Source organism: Xyrauchen texanus, chromosome 25 (assembly GCF_025860055.1).
Source record: "Xyrauchen texanus isolate HMW12.3.18 chromosome 25, RBS_HiC_50CHRs, whole genome shotgun sequence".
In the NCBI taxonomy this organism is placed as follows: Eukaryota; Metazoa; Chordata; class Actinopteri; order Cypriniformes; family Catostomidae; genus Xyrauchen; species Xyrauchen texanus.
The window spans coordinates 30,524,172-30,549,328 of NC_068300.1; the positions used below are offsets into that span (position 1 = coordinate 30,524,172).

A 25,157-nucleotide genomic window follows, 5' to 3' on the forward strand; every position below is an offset into this window, starting at 1 on the left:
TCTTTCCAGCCCCAGTCTGAGTGTCCGTGAATATGACATGAGAGAGATGAACAGTGAAAAGAGTTCGGCCAACTCCCACAACAGATCTTACCCACCTGCCCTGCAGTCCAACAGCACCAATCACGTGCCTCAACAAACTGTACTTCCATCCAATCAAGAGATCCCTCAGACACACCCCTTCCCTGCCACAGCCACCACCACCCAACAACTCTCCACCTATTCCATGCCTACAACATCCCCAACACCACAAATCCACACCACACCTGAACACTCTGCCCCTTTATCACCCCCATCAGAATCAAGCCAAACACAAACTAACTGCTCGCCTACTGCTGCTACACCGCCACCCACAAGGGAAACGGTACCTATGCCCCAGAGAGCCCAACCAGAGTCTGTTAAACCAGTATCCTCACATTCCGTTACTCCAACAACGCCACAGCCCTCCTCTCCCGTCCCTGTTAAGTCCATCCCACCTCACCCGCAGACTAATGGAGGGTCACCATCTCCTGAACCAGACACCCCTAAACCTACTCCCTCTGCCCCTGCTTCCCCACAACGGCCTGTTGGTGAACACGAGAGCTCATCCTCACCCGAACCCCCAGTACCTGGGTTCGCCACACTAGGCAGGAAGCTAATGCTGGGCTCTGAAACTTCACATCCTGCAGGACACATGCAGGTGTGCACTAGTATAGAGGGAAGCCCAAACTCCTCATTGGGCAACTCCACACCCACTTTCCCTCTTGACCCAGCCTGCTGTACCCCATCTCCTCCGCCAGGCTCCTACTTAGGGTGTCCAGCCATCTCTGTCCCACAACCCCCCTTCCTGAGAAACGCCGTCCGTCCGGACTGATAGGCTCACCCAATGGGAGGTCCGGAACCTTGAGGGCATCCATGGGTCACCAACCCTCTGGACAGCACCATGTTACATTCTCGCCTTCAGTTGGAGAGCTGACTGTGCCTGCTGGACAGGGAGACGTCAGTGTGCAGGGTGATATGGGCAGCCCCGTCAGTGTGAAATTTGTGCAGGACAGCTCACGATTTTGGTATAAACCAAGCATCTCAAGAGAGCAAGGTGAGACGAGACACATGATGGCTTTGCAAGTCACTGTGGTTTATTTAACTTTAATACATGAATTAAACCAAGGCTCAACAATACGTTTTTTTTTTTTCTGCTGCCCAGTTGGGCCAGTAGTTCAGATTTTTACTTGCCTAACCAACATTTTCACTGGCCCAGTTGCAATGAAATATACATATTTTATAATTTACTTTTTATTTTTAGCAAAGTATTTTTATATGTGCCAGAATTGTCAGAATAATATTTTTCAATTATGGTTATCAATTGTAAGTTTTAAATTAAAATAATTATGATATATGATATGATATGATATGCCAATTAATTAATCAGATGCATCGCAATTATATTTATACATATATCAATATTTGCTGAAATAGGCCCCAAATAAAATATAAATCTATATATAATAAAATCATTTTAAGTAAAATGTATTGTATATAATAAATATAATAATTCAGAATATTCAAAGACAATGCATTTTGTGGCAGGAAAACATTGATTAAATAACATAAAAAGTGTCTTAAGAAGTCAATATATTGTTTGCTTTATTTATAAATAGCAACATGGTTCGTACAAGGTGCTTGAAGACCCTTGAAAATAGCAATTTTTACCAAAAGGGTGCTTACAAATTTTTTGAATTATAGAAAATCATAAAATACTTCGCTTGAATCATTTAATAAATTAAATGTATTTATTTATTTTTATAGATTTTCCCAGCATGTTAATAAATTATTAATTCACATTTGAACTACTATTTTCAACTACTGACAGCGAGTTGCAAAAACATGGTGGTACTTCAAGCTTGAACTGCTTTATTGGTAGGAAAATTCCTCATGTATTCGGTCAGGGGGCATAACACATTTTTTAACATGTTAGTTTTTTATTCGAGAATAAAGTCATATTTTGAGAATAAAGTCAAAACTCTGAGAATAAAGTTGTAGCATTACAAGAATAAAATCGTAATATTATGAGAATAAAGTCAAAATTACGAGAATAAAATATAAATAATATTTTAAGAATAAATTGTAAGGAAAGTAACAACATAGTGGTGTGGCGTACAACAGCAAAGTGGAGCGTTTGGGTCTTTACAAGCTGTAAACACCACTAACCAGGGAGATAACATTGAATGTGCAACTTCATTGTCAAGTTAGATGAGCTGAATTTGTGGGAAGTTTTTGCAAGCTCTCTGTTCATGAATGAGGTGTGCTTTAGTACAGGAGTTTTCAACCGGTCAAGGGAGGCGCGAGATACGGGCTTGCTTATGTGGTAACATCCCCTTAGTTATCGTATTGTTTTAAGAGTAAAAACCAACAAAAAAGCAGACCATGGCTGGGTTTCCCAATAACTTGGGCTGTTTCCCAAACCAGCACGCAGATCGCTCATTAAAATAGAACTTAAGTGTTACGGGAGATGTCTGGTTCATAGGTGCTGAAACTTTGGCAAATATGTCCAGGAGTTTGTCTTCTCAAAATGAAAATAATGTGGAAATACTGACAAACATTTATAGAATTGAATTACCGAAATAATGATGACTGCAGTAAGATGTAAGTTTCAAATGTATTGTTTCTCAACTTTATAGAGATTAATGAAAGTAACGCAAGAAATGCATGTAACATGAATGCACACGATGTGCATCATAATAAGTTTTGTTTATTTGGCTTGGACCTGAATAGATGCACAAAGAACAGGATTAAAATGATGGACATCCGTACTGAATTATAGACCTATGTAAATTTGAATGGTTCATCTGGATACAGTTATATGTACTGTGTACTTGTAGCCTTCCCCTGAATAAATTAAATATCATATATAACCGCAAAAAAAAAAAAAAACATCTGGATATGTGCCAAGTTATAACGCTCTTCTCTATCATTTGATTGGTGTTTGATGAATTACTGCTAATATGATGGGTTGAAAATGTTCACAAACATCTATTTTACATAAAATTCACTTTTACTACTTTTTAATACTTGTGAATGAAGCACAATCTATAATGAGCCTAATTTACATAGAAAGGAGTTGTGTTTATGGCGAAAGGAATGACAGTGACTTCATTTAAATACTGAAGATGCAGACCCAAACGCTCCACTTTGTTGTTGTCCACCACATCACATTGATGTTACTTTTCTCACAATTTACAACAAAATAAAAAACATTTTATTCTTGTAATTTTGACTTTATTCTCAAAATATTATCACATTATTCTCGAAATCTTAGATGTTTTTTTAATGTGGCACTAAAACGCCGTTGTACATAACTTATTTATTTTTTTACGCATTATTTTGTATATAATTAAAAGCACAAAATAATTGAAGAGACAGCTTTAATTGTAAAGAATGTCATGATTACTTATTTCCATACAATAGCAGGTTATAGTGAGTATATAATGCCAAAAGTTTCATGTTTGGGTGAACAATCCCTTTCAAGTAAATTATATGAGAATGCTTGTGCTTGTTTGGAGATCATTCCATGTGGGAGACTTTTGCTTAAACAGTATTATTACCTGTGCAAAAGGAGTTCAACAACCTTGTCTTTTTATAACTGGCGTTGTGCTGTAGTGGTTTTGCACATGCTGCAACAGATTGCTGTAACATGTGCTCTGGATGCTGTTGTAAATGGGGATGTCTCATTAAACTGCCCTGTTTGCCTGTCAAACAGCTATAGCAGCACTGAAGGAAAGAGAGCCAGGGGCCTTCCTCATCCGAGACAGTAACTCCTTCCAGGGGGCCTACGGTCTGGCCCTGAAAGTTGCCAGCCCGCCTCCCAACGTCAATAACCACAGCAGCAAAGGTACGCCACATCTGCACTGCAGGCATTTCCTCACACAAACATTTGTCTTGCTTCAACGTTGCTCCCAAAGCTGTCTTGTCTGCAGATAAAATGCACAACTGCACCTGAAGTACTCGAGCAGAGCTTAAACATTGCATGAAATCACTCCTTGTAAAGCAAAATGATGTATGATATTAAGTTTGTTTGCAGAGAAATCGAACAAAACTTTGAGGTTAATGCTTAAAGCAAGACAAATGATTGCCAATGGTGTAGTAAAATTTACTTGCTTTCCCTCTTAATTACATTTATTTTTCTTAGACTTTTTGTTTTAAGCATAAACCTCTTTTTGTGAAAATGTATGTTTTAAAGATGTCTTGAGATTTTTACTGTAAAACAAGACAAAAATACAGAGTACAAAAACAGATCATTGGTGTCTTTTGGTCATATTGTTGTTGCTGGCATTTTAGAAAAGCAATGAGCCACAAGAGGCCGTGTGTTACAGTCATTTTACCATGGTTAAGCCAAAAAACACCCCTTACCCATAGTAAAATCACTATAACACACAGCCACTTTTGGCTTATTGATTCATTCACTGCCATAATTAATACCATTCCAAGTAAAAACAAGAGCACTGTTGTTTATTTTGGAACCCTTCAACTAAATATTTAACATTGGAAACTTCTTTGGGAAAGCGACTTTGCCTTTAAACATTCACATATGTTGGTCTAAATATCCATTAAACAAGCAGAGTGCAACATTTTGAGACATCAAACCTCTTGATTTTGTATACAGTCAGTGTTAGCATCATAGTGAGCATTAATGTTGTGGTCTGCTCTGTGCATATTGTTTCCTGTCTGTGAGCAGGGGGAGACCCTATGGAACAGCTGGTTCGACATTTCCTCATTGAGAAAGGCCCTCGAGGAGTGAAGATCAAGGGCTGTCACAATGAACCCTACTTTGGTGAGCAACACAGTTCAGTTCAAGAATTCTCACTAAAATAATGCAGGACTGCTCATCAGACTCAGATTAAGCTTAAACCGTACCTCCCTTTGGTATTTGTGGTACTGACCAGAAGAGTCAGATGTGTAACCCCTTTTTTTTGATGATGATAATGATACCATTTCTTCTTCCTTGAAGTAAGAACAATAAAATTATGCATTTCTTTTGGGATTTTATGCTATTTTGATCTTAATAAAATGTAAATTTCTAAAGGTTACCATTAAATTGTATATACAAATAAGACGTTTTTTGAAACTGTTTTAAAATATTCAGAACCTACACTTATAAATGTTGAAACATGAAGAAAATATGAGAATGTGACATGAATTGCTGCCATCTGGTGTACAAAATATAAATAACATGACTTGAAAACCATGTCATACCAGTAACAGCCAGCTGTAGCCACCTACTGTGTAGTCTGATGGCTTTTTGTAACCTCATTTGATATTTTACACAATATATGCATTTGTTTATATATTTAGATATTATCAAACTATCATTTGTCAAAGCTTAGCATTTTAAAATGTAAGTGTCAGTTTTTGCATTTAATGTCATTATGCTTGCAGTCAAACCTGACCATGGTGTTACAAAGAGAAGCATTTTTCTACCAATAAATCGTTTAAAAAATAAAAATATATTCTGTAAACTGTAATGTATTTTTTTTTTGGTAAAAATTTTACTTAAAGTAAATGCATAATAATGTCAAGAACATTAACGTCGAGAAACAGAAATGAACTGCAAAATTAACAGCTAACTTTCTATAGTAAAAATAAATTTTTCGAATGTACGTGTGTGTGTGTGTGTGAGAGAGAGAGAGCGCATCTCAGCGTGTCTGTGTGTTTAGCACTATGACTGATTTATTTATTGATTTATTTTTTTTACAAATGTAAAAAAAATAATTCTGTGTTATAGTCTTACCAGTTCATTTTTGTGCATGCGCAAATTTGTGTATGAGTGGGTGTGTATGTTTTGCAGGATGTTTGAGTCTCACACTGTAATTTATGTCAGTTTTTTTGCATTGTGACTGATTTATGGATTTTATTTGACAGATTAAAAACAACATTTGCTCTGTTTTTTGGTCTTTCCCATTTATTTTCAATGGTTGGTCAATTTTGCCCACAGATACCAAAGTTTTTATTTTTTTACGACCACTTAGACATCGAATCAAGCCCAACTTTTTTTATGTTACGATGGCAAATGGGAAAAAAATCACAGAGTCTTGTACTGTTCAGATAAATTAAAAAAATATATATATTAAATGAGGAAAATGTATTTCGGTCAAAAATGACCAAATACAAAATATGCTCTGTGGTGCTGTCGATAACCAATGAAAATTATTTACAATTTTATAAACAAAAGTCCCTCAGTTCATAAAAAAAATGGCAAGCCATTGCACCAGTATATACGTAACATTATCCAAAGTATAGCCACGAGACAAACAATATATGGGAAAAAAAAATGGGACAAGTTTGATAAAGATACTTACTAGCCTTGTTTGTATAAAGATATATCTAATTGTTCACCTCCTCTTATGGACAAACTTTCAATGAGATACACAAGGTTCCCCAATGAAAATCTCTGGTTCTAGACTGGACTTGATCTGCATTTGGAAGACCACTGAGTAAAAATGCGTAGTGTATGGAACTGCCTGGGAGTTGCGCTCCAGTTAGTGTGAAAATGAGTTTGCACTTTTTTAAGATATATGCGTGGGGGATCTGTTTGCTCTGTGCATGCAAGGTATTCAGACAGCAATACAGTCCAATCTCCATTATATCTCTGCCATGTACTCTAGCAGAACGCATAATATGCCAAATAGCTGTGAACTTTGCCTCATAGAGAGTGAAAGCATGAGTTTTAGAAGTTTAGATAAAGCTTACAACTGTAATGTTAGTTTATTTAATTTCGTCTGGTATTAGAGCACCAAAGAGCATAAATTCTTTATGTCTGTGCGACTGTGATTAGTTACCATCTGGCTTCAGCCTGATCTTTTTGCAATAATTTTCTAAGGTAAATAATGTTGAATAGTTATGAAAATGAAACGATGAGCTCTTATCTCTCTATGTGTGTTTTGTCACTGGTAGGGAGTCTTTCAGCACTTGTGTATCAGCATTCCATTACTCCGATCTCTCTGCCCTGTGCCCTCCGCATCCCAGAGAAAGGTAAACAGAACGGTGCACATCAAAACTCACAGCCAGCTCAACACATCACGCTGACATATCACGGTGTGTTGAAAGCACTATCACAACCTTGACAAAAGTATGAGGTTATGGTTAGTTTCATATTTATGAAAAGGAGGCTTTTTGGGGAATTAAAAGGCATGAAATTAATGCTTTAAGCCTTCAAAAGTACAGCAACAGCAACATTGTGCAAAGATTGAACTATCATTCAAATGTTTGGACACACCTACTCAACTCTCAATTCTTAACTGTTACTATTTTTCACCATTTAAAATAATAGTAAAGTTATCAAAACTATGACAAAACTATAGGAATTATTTAGTAATCATATACACAAGGAGTGGTGGTGGCATAGTGGACTAAAGCACATAACTGGCAATCAGAAGGTTGCTGGTTCGATCCCCACAGCCACCACCATTGTGTCCTTGAGCAAGGCACTTCACTCCAGGTTGCTCCGGGGTATAAAATAAAAGTGTCTGCCAAATGCGTAAATGTAAATGTACACTCATTGAGCATTTTATTAGGAACACTATGGTCCTAATGAAGTGCCTGACGAGGTCTTCTGCTGTTGTAGCCCATCCATCTCAAGATTGGATGTATTGTGCATTCTGAGATGCTATTCTGCCCACTACAATCATACTGACATTATATTTTCTGTCAGCTCAAACCAGTCTGGCCATTCTCTCTTGACCTCTCTCATCAACAAAACATATCCATCCGCAGAACTGCTGCTCACTGGATGTTTTATGTTTTTGGCACCATTCAGAGTAAATTCTAGAGACTGTTGTGCATGAAAATCCCAGATCAGCAGTTACAGAAATACTCAAACCAGCCCGTCTGGCATCAACAATCATGCCACGGTCCAAATCAAATTCTGATGGTTGATGTAAACATTAACTGAATCTCCTGACCTGTATCTGCATGATTTTATGCATTGCAAAGCTGCCACACGATTGGCTGTTTAGATAATTGCGTGGAAAATTTGATTTGTTCCAAATAAAGTGCTCAGTGAGTGAAGAAGATACAGAATAAGATGTCATTTCCAGCACATCTTAAGTTTTTTATTGTGTTAAATATAATTCTTTGATGGAAATGACATATTTAATGTTTTTGAAAAAATAAAATAAGCAAATGACTGCCTCCTTTGTCTTGCTAATGCTAATTTCATAGCCAACATTTTATGAATTCTAAAAACACACAATTACACAAAATTAAAAAAGAACAAATTGGCACAATTTGCGTAATTTGTCAAAATGAAAGATTGATTGGAAATGATGGCCAATAAAAATACTCAGCTCACAAGTGATATTTACCTTTCTGTTTTCTTCAAACATCATTTGTCTCATATTTCTTCTTAAAGGGACAGTTCGCACAAAAATGAAAATTCTCTCATCATTTCCTCACCCTCATGCCATCCCAGATGTGTATGGCTTTCTTTCTTTTACAGAACACACATTTTTAGAAGAATATTTCAGCTCAATATTTAAGTCTTAAAAATTCCATTTTACTTTCATTTTTTGTATGAACATTTATTGTATGAACCTACAGAGCTGTAACATTCTTCTAAAAATCTTTGTTTGTGTTCAGCAGAAGAAAAAGTCATACACATCTTGAATGGCAAGAAAGTGAGTAAATGATGAGGTACATTTTTTGAATGAACAACCCCTTTCATATTGAAAGTCTGGAACAAGGCTAAAACTGTCAAATCTATGCATCAAAGGCATTATAAAAGTACAAAAAAGTAAATAATGAAGGTCTGGTAAAAAGTTTACAATTTAGTTTTGATAATACCTTCATATAATAGAAATTTTAAAAACTGGTACCTGCAAGTGCCTGAAGTTGAAGTAACACCCATATATTATCACAAACAATTTGACTAAGGTTTGAATTGGAGAACACTGAACATAGTCTTTAAGGTATAAGTTATAAATGAATAAGCAGTATTATATTCTCAGACCATTAGCCTATTTTTTTTGTCACTTCCTCAGATCCAATAGGAGAAGTCCCTGAGGTTCAGCCAGTCAGTAATATGAGTACAGCCGCAGACCTCCTCAAACAGGGAGCTGGTGAGTGTCCTAACGTTATTCTAACCTTAACCCATTTCTCTTACCTTTTCCCTTTCATTAGTTGACGTCTGTATTTATTAATCAATCCCTCTTTCTCATTAGCCTGCAATGTGCTATACCTGAACTCTGTAGAGACTGAGTCGTTGACAGGGCCCCAGGCTATCGCTAAAGCCACTGGGGCCACAATGTCACGCAACACTCGGACCTCTGCCACAGTGGTCCACTTTAAGGTGTCAGCCCAGGGCATTACACTGACGGACAGCCAACGCAGGTATGGCCACTGACCCTAACCAAGTTTTTAAATGACCTAGTTATTTTTTACAAGGTACAACACATGTTCAGAATGTTCCTGTCTTTGCTTTTGAAAAGATTAACACAAATTTCCAGTTACAGTATATACCAAAAAAGCATAGTTCCACAAACTGAGCAATAGAAAGGTGTGGACGGAAGTTAACTGTGAGAGGTTTGGGTTTTGCAGGGTGTTCTTCAGGAGACATTACCCCATTAACAGCGTGACTTTCAGCAGTGTGGACCCACAGGACAGAAGGTGAGGTTGTATTGACAGAAGTGTGGTGACCGTCTACTAACTAGTCTACAATGAGAGATTAAGGATTTGTTTCTTCCAAGTATTGGTTTATGGCCACTCAACATATTTATCAAACAAGGCTGTACTGCATTTTCTTTTTGAAAATGTATTTTATGTAGTCTTATTATTTTTATTTCTTTGCACATGTGTATTTCTTGACTAGAACTAGTAGTAGAACTAAAATGAAATCTTATCAGCTTTTAACCGAATAATCAGGTAGTGCATGAATATTTCCCAGCTGTGCTGTCTGTCTGTCTGTCTGTCTGTCTGTCTGGGCAAAAAATTTTTTTATTTATTTGGGTACAGCTTCAGTTGTATGTAAAACACAAGCTTTGTGGCTCATGTTTTACAAATGTCCTGCCCTGTGCTGATGTTTTTTTTTTCCCATGATTACTTTGCTCCCTGTAAACTGTTTGGTGCCTGTGATTTTTATTTTGCAAAGAATTTGTTCACCAAAGACAGGCTATCAGTGTGAGGCAATAATCTGAAACCAGACGTTACAGGTCAGACCTCCAAAATCAGTGTGTACAACCTGTCAACCCCGTCACCAGGGGGCTCAAGCACAATTTGTCTTTTGAGTGGGGCTCTAAAAAACTTGGGCAAGAGTGCTAACTGTGTGGGCTGGGGTGGGTTTGTGCCTGGCCAGCATTACACAACAATGATTATATGTAGTGCTCCAAAATGCATATGCAAATATGCAAGTGCTTCTAGCAATGCAAGAAAGTGAAAAAAATGTCCAAGATATTTAAAGTAATGTTCTGGGTTCGATTTAAGTTAAGCCCGATAGACAGCATGTGTGGCATAATGTTAATTCTTACAAAAAAATGTTTTACTCATCCCTTATTTATTACCTCAGTTCCAGTAAGGCACTTACAATGGAAGTGAATGGGGCCAGTCCATAAATATTAAAATACACAGAATATGCACAATTCAAGAGCAAGACATAAACCTTATATGTGTTAGCTTGATTTTAGTGTGATAAAATCACTTACTAATCATACCTGTGTAAAGTTATATCCAATATTACAGTTTTGTTGTAATGACAATATAGAGACGGTAAACACTGTAATGCGGTAAATTGTGTAAGACTTTTCAAACCAACCTAGTCTCATAGAATGAACGTTACTATACTACATTTTTGCAATCTGAGTTTTATGTGCCGCTTTCTACATTTTAGTGTAGTGTTCATTTCACTAGGAAACTAGAGGCGCTACAAAGCCTGTGTTTTATTCACTTTCACACAAATCACGCGTGCTATGGCTGTTTGTGACTTTATAAACACATATTTTTGGCTCATTTACTCAAACAATGATATTTTATGTTATCGAAACATTTTTACTACAATGCATCATTTGAAAAACTATACATTTTTAACAGTTGTTTGACAGACCCACCTACATTTACACACTTATTCAAGTGTATTTAGATTGCGGCCTTGCGTGAAGCCCAGCCAAGGACACTCAAAACAAAAGTTTCATAGACGCGACATGATATGAAGTGGTTGCTTAAGTTCATGTCACATTTGCTTTTACGAAACTATTGGTTAGATTTAGGCGTTGGTTAAAGGTAAGGATGTCTGTTTCGTTCACCTTTCATTTATCTTTTAAAACATGACCGGTTAGGTTTAGGCGTTGTTGTTTTTTTGTTTATATATAAATCTGGGACAAATAAAAATTATTTTTGTTGTAAAAATACTGTCGATTGAGCTTAACTTGTTTTGAATCCGGAATATTCCTTTGAAATGTGGGGGGCAAAGATTCACGTAATTATTTATATATATATATATTTCATTTAAAATTTCATAATAATCTATTCTAAGCCTAAAAACCATGTTGTTTCCCCCCACAAAAAAAAATGTGAAAACGTATTCCAGAGGGGAATATAATAAAAAAAGTGAATGTCTTACATCGCTGTTGATGTGTTTATAGCAAACTACCTGATTAACAACACATCTGGTTTAAAGACACATCTGTTTTTTTTTTATCACCACAGTAAGACAAGAACGCATGTTCTGTATGTACATCGGGACCATCTGTGTTTGCATTATTGTGCAGAGTGTGTTTCTGGCTTTGGAATGAGAGCATGTTCATGTGTGTGGCTGCAGCCATCCTTTATGCAAGTGTGTGAGTCTGTTCCTCAGTCTTGTGTCTGTCTCCCTCTTGCTGCCGTAGGTGGACTAACTCAGACAGCACGACCTCTATGTAAGTCCACATGTTGATATGTGTGTCTTGTCTGGACTGTTACAAGAGCTTGTCTCTTTTCTGTGTTGCTGCTGAGTGACTGATAGTGCATGTCCATTTAGTCTTAGATTACTGTAATACTTCTAATAATAATCAACCTGTTTGTCCACTCAAATACTGTAATACTCTCACTTTTAGTTATAGGTTTAACCAGTTTTTCTACCAAATAAAAAGCAGGCCTTGTTTTGGATATCACTCAATATTTTGAGTTTTGACTGATATTTCTATCCACAATCACTTACTTGCTTCTCTGTTTTCTCAGAGTATTTGGTTTTGTTGCTAAGAAGCCCGGGAGTGTGGCAGAGAATGTGTGCCACCTTTTTGCAGAGCTGGATCCCGAACAGCCCGCTACTGCCATTGTCAACTTCATTAACAAAGTTATGCTGGCACCACAGAGACGCTAGAGCCCCAGGGAGAAAAAAAGTGATCTTCAGTTACACAACAGCGCCTGCCTAAAATGGCTTTGTGCACTTTCTGTAAAACACAAATGACAACAAAGTTCAAGGGCTTTGCAACTGCATTTTACTGTCTAGCAACTTTTTGTTTGTCATCTAAGACAAGGGCTTTACCATTGACTAACATGATACCAAAACAAACGAAAAGCCAAATATTTCAGAATGTAACAATCTGAAGCAAACTGTTTGTTGAGGTCAAGCGGTTTTGCCTTTTGTTCATTGGATTGTAATTGACTTTATGAAATAAAATCACTCATAGCACCATGATTGCTAAAGCAGCAGGGGGTTTCAGAAGATATCTATAAGGCACTGTTATTGACCCCCTGAATAAAAATAAACGTTATGCACTCGGAAACATATACTGAACCTTGCACAGAGATCAGTCTTTGCAGTACGACAATCGATCAACAGTTCATGTACATCACTTTCGTTCTTTATTCACTGTAACTTTTAGGTCATGTCCACACTAATCCGTTTTCAGTTTCACAATGTCATTGTTTTCCAAAGTATACAGTTATAGAGTTTGTTTCGATGGAGGGTAGTTCTAATGTAGCTACATTTATGCGTTTCTAACAAAAACGTAGTAATAGTTCTTGTTCACACCAATCTGTTTTTGTTTGAAAACTCTGGAATAATGCCGTTAGGAAGCTATAAACAAAGTATTGTTTGAAGCTTCAACGCTTATGAGTGTTTTCGAAATGCTCCAATTTTGGAGGACAAGGCCTCCAAAATTGTGCATGAGAAGTTTAAACGTAGCAAAATGAATGTGTTTTTAATAAAAGCTTATTAGTAGGTCACGTCCACATCAATCTGTTTGAAAACTCAATTTATAGTTTCCTAATGCCATCGTTTTTCCAAGGTATGCTGTTACTGAGAGCGTTTTTGAAATGCTCAGTTTTTGGTGGAGGGAAAACTATTTTAATGTGGATGAGAGGCATGAATGTAGAGAAATAAGTGCGTTTTCAGTCAAAAAAAAAAAATAAATATTGGTATGTCACAACCACAGTAAGCAATTTTTGTAAAATTCCATTTTCAGTTTCCTAACCTCATTGTTTTACAAAATATGCATTTATGGAGTTTCCAGTTCATTTTCAGTTAAGGAAAATGGCGTTCTAATGAGGATGAGAGGTTTAAACGTAGATAAATTCATGCGTTTTCAATATAAAAAAACATATTAGTATGCCACGTTCACTCACCGTAAACTCACTTCAGTTTCCCAACGTCACTGTTTTTCAAAGAATGTGGCTGTGTAGTATTTTCGAATCGCTCCATTTTCGGTTGAAGAAACGCCAAGAGAGTGTGGATGAGAGACGTCAATGTAGCAAAATTAATGTTTATAATCGAAAACTTTTAATTTGGAAACTCCGTTTTCAGTTTCGTAATGCCATTGTTTTAAAAAGTATGCGATTAAGGGTGAGCTTTTATTTTCAAACCGCGCCATTTTCAGAGGGAAACGGTTCTAATGTAGATAGAGGCATTAGTGTAGCTAAATTAATGTTTTCAATCGAAAACGCATTAGTAGGCCACATAAACACTAATCCGTTTGTGTTTGAAATCTCAGGTTTCAATTTCCTAATGTTTTGCCTGGCAACGTCCACGCTAATGTTTCATTTGAAAAAAAAAATATATATATAATAATTTACGTTTACGCCTTTCATCCACACTAAATGCCGTTTTCCTCTCCAGAAAATGGTGTTTAGAAAACGATGACATTAAGAAACAGAAAATAATTTTCAAACGAAAACGGATTAGTGTGGATTAATGGTTTACAACATTACTGGTCAAACAATGTTTTTTTTTTTTTATTCAACAGCCAATTTAAAATGCTACTAGTCAAGTTTTAGTTTTTTAACCTTTTGACTGGAAAAGAGGTGCCATGGTTTCTGAATCTGGCCCGAAGAGTTAGCGAGCGATAGGGGAAGTTTGAGAGTGTTTGAGATGGAGGACCAGACATGGCGGAGTCGTTAATCTGAACAGTTAATGTGCTGTGCTGGAGTTCCGGTGTAAAGAGAATCATTGCAAGTATGTAGTATAATGTCATAATGAGGGCTGATAGTCATGTAATTATTTCACAGAGAGAGTTTGGTTGCCTTTATAGTAGGAAGGAACAAAATGTGTCTCCTTATGTTATGTAATATTTCGTACACTGTTCACAAATAAAATGCACCATCCTCTTTCACACGTGACATCCTTTATGAAACATAAGCTTGGTCAGAACGTCCCATATCATGCTGTACTGTTGTGCCTGTCATATTGTGTAGTGGAACATTATATTGGAATGTAATCAGTCTTTAAACTGATCAAGACAGGTGGGGGAAGTTTCCATCTTCATAACGTTTCAGTCTGTATTTCATGTTCACATAGAGGAAGATTTAACATTTCAAGAAGTTGTTTATAACCAAAGACAATGTATTCATATGCTCTGTATTCAATTACGATTTAAGCTGTGCCATTTCTTTTCCATACCTGTATCAAGTTATTGCTGTTTTTGACAGATAGTAAGACACGTCTATGACAACTTTAATATATTGTATTCTGTATTTTCTTATTGATCTTTGTATGTAGTAATATATTTTCTCACATGCAGCTGACTTGGAAAGTAATAATAAAAAAAGACTACATGGAAGGACATTGATAAAAAAAAAAAATGATGTTTTTTTATATTACCATTTGCTATTTTTTCAGTGTATTCACAAATTATAAATATAATAAAGAAATGTAAAGTCATGGTACAAAATCTGAATTGATGACGTGTATTATTTTATGTTGATGTAGCACATAAAAGATGCTGACCTATTCTAGACAATTCATTAAAAGCAAAAATGGGATCATATATAATAATTTTTTATATTAGTTATTTTTGGAATACTTGTTTTTTTTTTTTTTGTTGGACCAAATAGAGATAAACATACATATGTCAGCATATCATTTTTTTCACATTAATCATAAGGCCATTTATTCAGAAGTGTGGTACAAACTGAAGTAGTTGATTTGAAATATATGCCATCCATTACTTTTGGACATATTTAACATTCATAAATTATTCATTCTTTCCATTTCATCTGTTTTGTTTATGGTACAATTACAGTTTGCAAATGACTCAATGCAATGAGTAGGACATTATATGCACTCTCTATTTCAATCTAAATTGACTAGCGTGAAGACTTCTTAGTATTGGCCATATCAAAAGGGACAATGTAAACAGGGTACACAACATAACATCTTTCACAATCTTTGGTAGCTGTTGTTTTTATATTACCAAACTAGACAAAATCTTCCTCTACTCAAATACAAAGGAAAACATTTGGCTTAGCTTCGTTAGTAACTGAATAATTTGGTCTGTTGAAGATGAGACTTGACTGCGTTTTGCACTGTTCTGGTTTAAAAGTTGTGGATGATAGAAATACAGTAACCTTCTGTACACATTAGTGAAAAACAAATCAAAACAGAAGCAAAAAGTAAAATTGAAAAAACATTCATCAAGTGCTGGTTATAAAATGTTCCCCTTAAGTTTGGTTGTGTTTGTTTTTTTTTTTTTTTTTTTTAAACATTCACAATTTCAGTTTCAATTCTACCAATGAGCAGCCCGAAATTTAAGGCCACACGTTACCAACATGGCAACTAACCCTACAGTACTTGAGGTGATTCGAACTTGCATTTTCAATAAAGAGCTTTCAGCATTCACAAGGTGAGAATTCATAGTCTTGAGATTTCAAGGAGGCTAAACAAATCTGGTCCTAGACATCTTAGTAAAAAAAGTTCATTCATACGGGCATAAAATTTTCTTGGTTGACAGGGAAACAAGCTACCCTTTAAGGTAAGCTGCGGATTCAATTCAGGTGCTGTAGTGTTTAATTTACAAACAAAAGATGTGTAGCATGCACTCTTTATCTGCAGGTTGATGGGCAATCTTTTCTAATGTATAAGCCTCAACACAGAGGAGCCCTTTAGTACCAGTGAGGTCAATCCATTGCATACAACACAAACAGGTACATTGAAACAATAAATAAACGCTTGTTCCCGAGAGGAATAGTTGCGGCTTTAACTTTCATGTGTCAGGGTTCTCAGAGTCTGTTGGTACATTGGACAGATCTCAGCAGTGAATGTGAATGAGAATAAGTGATGGAGAATATTTCAGGAGAAAGCCGGCTGACAGACCAAGTCGTGCCCTTCGGTGTATTCAGCGTGGTGGTTGGTATCTGGACTGTGCTGGTCATCTGTCTCAGGAGACATGGAGCCATTATAGTCCTCGGCCTCCATTTGCTCCTCTTTAATTTGAGACTGATGCCTGTTCAAACAATTCACATGAAGAATATTTCTTTGACTTGACTTAATATTGTCAAAATACTTTTTGAGGCCACTGTATGGCTTTATATTTCAATGTAAGGTACTGTGTTGCGCAAAATCAGGATTTCCCTACCGTAAATCCCAAATTTTTAGTCTTGTATTTAGTAACATTAGATGATCATAAGTGTTTGTAGTGTGTGTTAGCAGACAGTGAATATATCGTGACTCACAGTGTGGGCAGAGGAGAGAGCTCCAGACTGGAGGAATCGCTGTGGGAACAGTCGTCATGCTCGTGAGAACTCATGTCCTCATGCATAGTGCTGGCCAGGGCTTTCAGACTGGACACTCCCATAGACGCAGAGCCATATAGGGGCAGATTGCTGTCCGCCATCGCTGCCTGAGGACAAACAGAATTTTGAGAGCATGAAAACAAACATATGAAATAAATCTGTCATGGTTTTTAGCTACTTCAGTTGTAGGCTTTTTCATGTCGTTTTGGGGTACACGTTATAAGATGGCTTAAAGAATGAAGTGTCATCAGTTGATGAGAATCTATACCTGCAGAGCAGATAGGGCAGGACTCTGACCCAAACTATTCTGGATGTTCTTCACCAGAGGTGATCTGTAAAAAATGGCAAAAAGCACCATTAGCAACAATGTCCTCGGAAGAATCTGGATGAATAAACCTCTGCAATCACATGCAATCAACTTTCAACTGAAGATAAGATGCATGTTTACCCAGTGATCTTCTGAGGTCGCCTTTTCTGAAACTCCAACTCATCCACGGTCCAAACGGCCCCCTTCACATTCTCCACTCGTATGAAACACTTATGAAGACTGAGGTTGTGGCGAACAGCATTCTGAGATCACAAAGAAAGCAACGGCATTATAAATCAGAACATCTAACTGTTATAGTTAGACTTGAATACATATTGTCCAAGAGAAAAACAGTGTAGTTCCATGTAAGTGAATTTACCTTCCACGTTGCTGCATTGCGTCTGAAATATGCAAATGTTCGAGTGAACCAGTTGTAGATTTCATTTAGTGTTAGCTGCTTTTCTGGAGACTCCAAAATGGCCTATAAATTGGAAGAGCAAAAAAAAATGTACACATCAAATGTACTGTCATGAAGTGTAATTAGCTGGTGTCACTGTACAAACATAAACATGTTTATTATAAGGGTCAATGACATCTTTTTATATCCATTACGTTTTTTCAAAACAACTTTGTGAATGCAAAACACACAAAATAATTCCTTAAATGCACCTCTACTATGATGAACATGTTATCAATTTCAGCATTCAAACTTTTTGCATTAACCCTTAAATGCATGGGAATCTCAAACTCTCTTAAATTTTCAGGTCTTCAGAGCCGAATCAGAGCACTTATATCTATCACCAATAGATCTACAAAATACACAGATAGTGTCAACTTTTCAAAATGTTTTCAAGACAATTAGAAAACAATAGAATAAAATGCATTTTGATATGTTTTTGTTTTATTATTCATATATCAACAAGATAAATTCAACAAATCTAGAACAGGATTCATTACTTCTACACTGAAATTTCATGAGGTGTAACTGGCTTTCAAACACATATTGAGCTACACATAACAGAATCTACACAAGTTACACATACAGTTGAAGTCAGAAGTGTACATACACCTTAGCCAAATAGATTTAAACTCTTATTTAAAAGTTTTTCAAAATTCCTGACATTTAATCGTGACCTAAGACATTTCCTGTCTTAGGTCAGTTAGGATCATTATTTTAAAAATGTGAAATGTCAGAATAAAAGTGGAGATAATTATTTATTTCAGCTTTTATTTCTTTCATCACATTCCCAGTGGCTCAGAAGTTTACATATACTTTGTTAGTATTTGGCAGCATTGCCATTAAATTGTTTAACTTGCGTCAAATGTTTTGGTTAGCCTTCCACAAGCTTCTCACAATAAGTTTCTGGAATTTTGGCCCATTCCTCCAAACAGAACTGGTGCAACTGAGTCAGGTTTGTTGGCCTCCTTGCTTGCGCATGCTTTCTCAGTTCTGCCAATACATTTTCTATCAGATTGTGGTCAGGGCTTTGTGATGGCCACTCCAATAAGCCATTTTGCCACAACTTTGGAGATATGCTTGGGGTCATTGTCCATTTGAAAGACCCATTTGCGACTGAGCTTTAACTTCCTGGCTGATGTCTTGAGATGTTGCTTTAATATATCCACATAATTTTCATTCCTCATGATACCATTTATTTTGTAAACCAGTCCCTCCTGCAGCGAAGCACCCCCAAACATGATGCTGCCACCCCCATGATTCACAGTTGGGATGTGTTCTTCGGCTTGCAAGCTTCACCCTTTTTCCTCCAAGCATAACGATGATCATTATGGCCAAACTTTACAATTTGTGTTTCATTAGACCAGAGGACATTTCTCCAAAAAGTGAGATCTTTGTCCCCATGTGCACTTGCAAACTGTAATCTGGCTTTTATTTGGTGGTTTTTGAGCAGAGGCTTCTTCCTTGCAGAGCAGCCTTTCAGGTTATGTCAATATAGGACTTGATTTACTGTGGATATAGATACTTGTCTAACAGTTTCCTCCAGCATCTTCACAAGATCCTTTTCTATTGCTCTGGGATTGATTGTCACTTTTCACACCAATCTACATAAATCTCTAGAAGACAGAATGCGTCGCCTTCCTGAGCAGTATGGTGGCTGCGTGGTACATGGTGTTTATAAACTCAGCAAAAAAGAAATGTCCCTTTTTCAGGACACTGTATTTTAAAGATAATTTAGTAAAAATTCAAATACCTTATAAGATATTTATAGTAAAGGGTTTAAACAATGTTTGCCATGAACCATAAACAATTAATGAACATGCACCTGTGGAACAGTCGTTAAGACACTAACAGCTTACAGATGGTAGGCAATTAAGGTAACCATTTTAAAAACTTAGGACACTAAAGAGACCTTTCTACTGACTCTGAAAAACACCAAAAGAAAGATGCTCAGGGTCTCTGCTCATCTGCGTGAATGTGCCTTAGACATGCTGCATGGAGGCATGAGGACTGCAGATGTGGACAGGGCAATAAATTACAATGTCCGTACTGTGAGACACCTAACACAGCACTACAGGGAGACAGGAAGGACAGCTGATTGTCCTCACAGTGGCAGACCATGTGTAAAAAAAACCTGCACAAGATCAGTATATCCGAATATTACACCTGCAGGACAGTTACAGGATGGCAACAACAACTGCCTGAGATACACCAGGAGCACACAATGAGTGCGCAGACTGTCCGCAATAGGCTGAGAGAGGCTGGACTGAGGGCTTGTAGGACTGTTGTAAGGCAGGTCCTTACCAGACATCACCAGTAACAATGTTGCCTATGGGCACAAACCCACCTTCCAAGGACCAGACAGGACAAAAAGTGCTCTTCACTGACGAGTCGCAGGTTTGTCTCACTGGGATCGATTTGGAGGTTGCGGGTCTGTCATGGTCTGGGTTGGCATGTCACAGCATCATTGGACTGAGCATGTTGTCATTGCAGGCAATCTCAACATGGTGCGTTACAGGGTAGACATCCTCCTCTCTCACGTGGTACCCTTCCTGCAGGCTCATCGTGACATGACCCTCCAGCATGTCAATGCCACCAGCCATACTGCTCGTTCTGTGCATGATTTCCTGCAAGACAGGAATGTCAGTGTTCTTCCATGGCCAGCGAAGAGCCAAGATCTCAATCCCAATGAGCATGTCTGGGACCTGCTGGATCGGAGGGTGAGGGCTAGGGCCATTCCCCCAGAATTGTATGAGAACTTGCAAGTGCCTTGTTGGAAGAGTGGGGTAACATCTAACATCAAGAACTGGTAAATCTGGTGCAGTCCATGAGGAGGGATATGCATTGCAGTACTTAATGCACCAGATTGTTACTTTAGATTTTTTTTATCTTTACCTATTTAGGGACACATTATTCCATTTCTGTTAGTCACATGTCTGTGAAACTTGTTCAGTTTATGTCTTCGTTGTTGAATCTTTTTAAGTTCATACAAATATTTACACATGATAAATTAGCTGAAAATAAAAGCAGTTGAAAGTGAGAGGACGTTTCTTTTTTGCTGAGTTTACTTGCTTTCTATTGTTTATACAGATGAACATGGTACCTTCAGGCATTTGGAAATTGCTCTCAAGGATGAACAGACTTGAGGAGGTCCACAATGCTTTTTCTGAGGTCTTGGCTGATTTCTTTTGATTTTACCATGATGTTAAGCAATGAGGCACGGAGTTTGAAAGTAAGCCTTAAAATACATCCAGAGGTACACCTCCAGTTCAGTACGTCTCCTATCAGAAGCTAATTGGCTAATTGTCTAAAGGCTTAACATAATTTTCTTAAATTTTCCAAGCTGCTTAAAAGCACAGTTAACTTAGTGTATGTAAACTTCTGACCCACTGGAATTGTGATATTGTCAATTATAAGTGAAACAATCTGTCTGTAAACAATTGTTGGAAAAAATGACCTGTGTCTTGCACAAAGCAGATGTCCTAAACGACTTTCCAAAACTATATTTTGCTCATTTTAAGTGGTTAACAAATGAGTTTTAAATGACTTCAACCTAAGTGTATGTAAACTTCAACTAAGTATTTTCTCAGGCACTTATAGATGCACAAATTACATCATTTCAATAGTATACTTAAAGGGTAACTAAACCCTAAACCAACTTTTTTTAGTTAATGATCTGTAAGCATGGGGCTTTATTAGTACTGGTCATTGATTCAAGTAATTTTTTTGACATTTGTGTATAAAGTGTTTTAATTCTACAATATATGGTGTAAAAACGTCTGAGTGCTGCCCTCTTCAGGTTGAACGGTGGCTACTGCAGTTGAATTTTCCTATTGGCTGTTGCGGTACTTCGTGACGTAAGCGGTGACAGCTGACGTAAGCAGGTTCCAGCTCACCACGCCAGATTCATGTACATGTCGTCTTACGACCGTGTGAGGAATAATAATAACATAGAGTCTGACAGCAGCTGTCAATTAATCCGTCATTACGAGTCTCAGGTGCCCCCCGCTCAGCCCCGCACTCGGTTCGTTCCCTCTATCCCCGCCGGGGTCTGCCCACTTTTCCTGCATTTTCAAATATTTCTAGTGGGTGGAGTCAGACTCTGAACAGGTGTTTAGTTACCCTTTAAATGACAAGTCATATCATACTGTTCATGTGTTAAATTTGCCATGTTTACTTATTTTGTTTCTTCATAAAATTGCGATGTCAAATGTAAATCAGGTCAATCACTGAAACTACAGCACCACCCAATTAATTGTTGCACAGTGAATCAACGTGATATATTTATTTGTATGAATATAGTACTCCTCTTGTAATAAAAAAAGAAATATATATCCTATGATAGTAAACTTAGATTACAATATAGATATTAAATAATTATAAAAATACAATTTATGGAAGTGCAAAAAATATTACACTATTTCATACTTAGGGTCTCTAATGTCCCTATACACTTTTGGTATTAAACCATTCTAAAAAGTTTTGTGTTTGTGTGCAATTTTAGATTTTTTAGAAGAGAGCGACTGAGGAACACTAAAGAGATGTGGGCATAACTAAAAAAAAAATGGATGAGGTACAGGGGGTGGAATGAGGTCCTGGCTGGGTCACTAAAATCCTGAGGTATGAATACAAGGAATGAATACATATTAATATTTGAAAAACGTATCTCCACAAGTCAGGTAAAAAAAACAAAAAAAAAACAACAGGACCCATTTAGACCCTCATGACAGTGTGGGGAGTTTTTAAAAAATCTCTAATAAAAATATTTTACAATTATTATGAAAATGTACATTTTGTTAAGGTGAAATTGAGTACCTAATAAAACGTATTGATATTCATAATATTGGTAAAAATTAATAAATAAAAAAAACAAAAAAACTTAAGAATGACACTCACATCTATTCAAAGTGCACTGAAAGTATTTTAGTAACTTTTACTTGACATTTTTTTAATACATTTTTTTTTTTTTTTTTTTGTAGCCAATTCTATAAATGTTTCTTCCAAACTTTATAAAACCAACATGGAACCACAGATGACTTTTCTAGAAACTTGACATTATTACTTTTAACTATTTATTTTACCATGGACAACCTTATTTGTCAAACAATGAAACAATAAAGGGACTTAAAGTCCATTAACTAAATGTAATCTAAAATTGTTTCAGTCAATAGACCAATCCTTGGGCAATGTCCCCACTTACAGTAGTACATCACACACGGAAGTGGTGGAAAAAACATGCGCAAACGGTAAACTTTTATTGGATTCTGTTGATGAAAAATTATTTTGATTTTGATTATTACATTTTATAAAATTATAATTTTTACTTTATTACAGGTACATTATTAAATCATGTCATTATACTAATTGTTTAGCTAAGAAAATTTGTGTATTTATGATGGTGTTGTGTTGTACATTTGTTTAATCGTCTAATCTGTCAAATCTAACACAATTGTTTCCCGGCTTACTGCCACCACTTACTGCACATGGACGGACATTTTTGTAAAAAACTGGACTGTTCTAAAATCAGTGGTTGACAGTTGACAGTCAGAAATGGGTTAGGTTGTGGTTCTTTACCTGTCTGATCAAAGCCGCATATGTAAACGGAGGCCTGACTTCAGCACTCAGGTAGAACTCCTTATTCTGCACAATATCTACAAGACACAAAAGTCATGTTAAGCTATGTTTGTCAATTCAATTCAAATCAGTTTAAAACTGGGTGAATGAAGTTTTGTAACTAATCAAACACCACTAATACACATGAATGTTTAGGATAGAGTACAGCTAATAAGCACTAGGGGGGATTTTAATCAAAGAGAAGGCCCCACAAACTTCCATCCAGACCACCATTACCAAAACAGTGTTCCACATGTAAGAAATATTGTTCACAAATTGGCTTTGTGAGTGAGAAAAAAATTAAAGAGCTGCCCTAAAAAAAACAGTATCTGACTGACTGCAATAGCCTCACATTTACAATGCTGTACTTCATGTGACTGCAGTAATAGTGCCTTCATTTGTGTCAAACTGTAAGTAATCAGTCTCACCTTGGTCCATGGCCATGTTGTATTTGTCAGAGTAGCGTTTGCGGATAGGTCCCATGCTGTGCAGGCTGGTGGGGATAATGACAGAGGGTGTCTGGGGCAGTGATGTGAGGGGGGTGGATGGCGCTGTGGCACTCTGGGAAAGACTCATAGAGGGAGTGGTCTTGGGAACAGTTCCCTTGGCAAGAGTGAGGTTGGAAACCAGATTTACCTAATAAAACAAATACAAAACTAGGAATTACACCAGCAATACTAGAGTAGTAATCTCTACAGAACTAGATTTGTACATTTTCTGAAGAAGAAAAAAAAAAACATGAATAGTGCTAGACTTGTGCACCGTGCAAATCCTGCCACCACGATGCAATGGTGTTGTGTAATAACAATTCCTTGCCTTGGCAAGCAGCACTAATAATGGGTTTACAACAGAGTAAATGATAAATGAATTGACATACTGGTTGAGGGGCTGGTTTGGGCTCAGTAGATTTGACATGAAGGTGGGCCATCATGGCTTGAAGACGTTCTTTGTCTTTAGTGAGCTGTTTGACAAACACAAACAAAACAGATGTACCATAGATAAGGTGAGGACAGCCAAACAGGACCTTACAAATTCCCATTCTCTACTGTTCATACTATGAATTCTTTCTTCTTGTGTACATACAAAGAAGGAAAAAGATTAGAGCTCAGATTAGAGCAGGATGTTTAGCAACATGCAAAACAGAAAAACAAACAACACCTAGAATTATCCCAGATTTCATTCGTCTAATCCGAAAAATGATAGACATTATCAAACAAACTGTTTCGTCAGAAGTCAAGGAAACAGTGTTGAATGGATTTTACCTGCAATTCGAGCTGCTGAACCACCTGCATCTGAACTCTGCATTGCGCCGTGCTCTTGTCGTCCAGTGCGTGTTCGTTGTTCAAATGCCTGAATGACAAGGCAGAGACAATCAACACATCTTTCAATATAAATAATAAAAAGAACACTAGTCATAAAGTAACCATATAGTCTGAAGAAAAAAAAAAAACAAGTTTCACCACAAAAACAAATGTTGCATCTGGAGAGTGAATCAGAATTGCATTACAAAGATCAATCCTTTGAAGCAAACTGATTCATTTGGATGGTTTGTTTCAATTAACTGGTCTAAAAATACATTAATCATGGAATTTGGAATGATAACTCAAACAATTTCTTTTTTATTGTGCACATCAAATTCTGATCGTATTTTACCATACAAATAAGGGCATCTTAGGCAAATACAGAAATGCCAATTAACACACAATTAAATTGTTAAATCGCACTTATTTATATGATGATTAATCATCAACCAAATTTCATAATCATGACAGCCGTATTCCAAAGTGTTCCCAAAGTCCCTGTGCTGCAATTTTCATGTTCTCTTTTTGTAGTTAA

At 36.8% G+C, this 25,157-nt stretch overlaps 2 protein-coding genes across 4 annotated transcripts in view; one reads left to right on the forward strand and one right to left on the reverse strand.

Annotated features, from left to right (window-relative positions):
- tns2a (tensin 2a) overlaps positions 1-15,104 on the forward strand; it is an 84,477-nt gene extending 69,373 nt beyond the window's left edge. Inside the window, 10 exon segments of the mRNA XM_052090774.1 lie at positions 10-818; positions 821-1,072; positions 3,734-3,865; positions 4,709-4,804; positions 6,925-7,002; positions 9,009-9,086; positions 9,189-9,357; positions 9,565-9,633; positions 11,844-11,873; positions 12,175-15,104. Coding sequence (XP_051946734.1) covers positions 10-818; positions 821-1,072; positions 3,734-3,865; positions 4,709-4,804; positions 6,925-7,002; positions 9,009-9,086; positions 9,189-9,357; positions 9,565-9,633; positions 11,844-11,873; positions 12,175-12,316 — 1,855 coding nt within the window. The 3' untranslated portion in view covers positions 12,317-15,104.
- A 784-nt stretch (positions 15,105-15,888) lies between these two features.
- Positions 15,889-25,157, reverse strand: part of foxp1a (forkhead box P1a) — a 61,732-nt gene continuing 52,463 nt past the window's right edge. For all 3 annotated transcript variants that reach the window (XM_052090776.1, XM_052090775.1, XM_052090777.1), the window contains 9 exons: positions 24,584-24,671; positions 24,199-24,282; positions 23,750-23,957; positions 23,283-23,359; positions 17,631-17,732; positions 17,393-17,514; positions 17,213-17,276; positions 16,885-17,051; positions 15,889-16,655 (listed from right to left, as the gene is read on the reverse strand). In XM_052090776.1, coding sequence (XP_051946736.1) covers positions 16,502-16,655; positions 16,885-17,051; positions 17,213-17,276; positions 17,393-17,514; positions 17,631-17,732; positions 23,283-23,359; positions 23,750-23,957; positions 24,199-24,282; positions 24,584-24,671 — 1,066 coding nt within the window. In that variant the 3' untranslated portion in view covers positions 15,889-16,501. The remainder of the gene's footprint in view (positions 16,656-16,884; positions 17,052-17,212; positions 17,277-17,392; positions 17,515-17,630; positions 17,733-23,282; positions 23,360-23,749; positions 23,958-24,198; positions 24,283-24,583; positions 24,672-25,157) is intronic.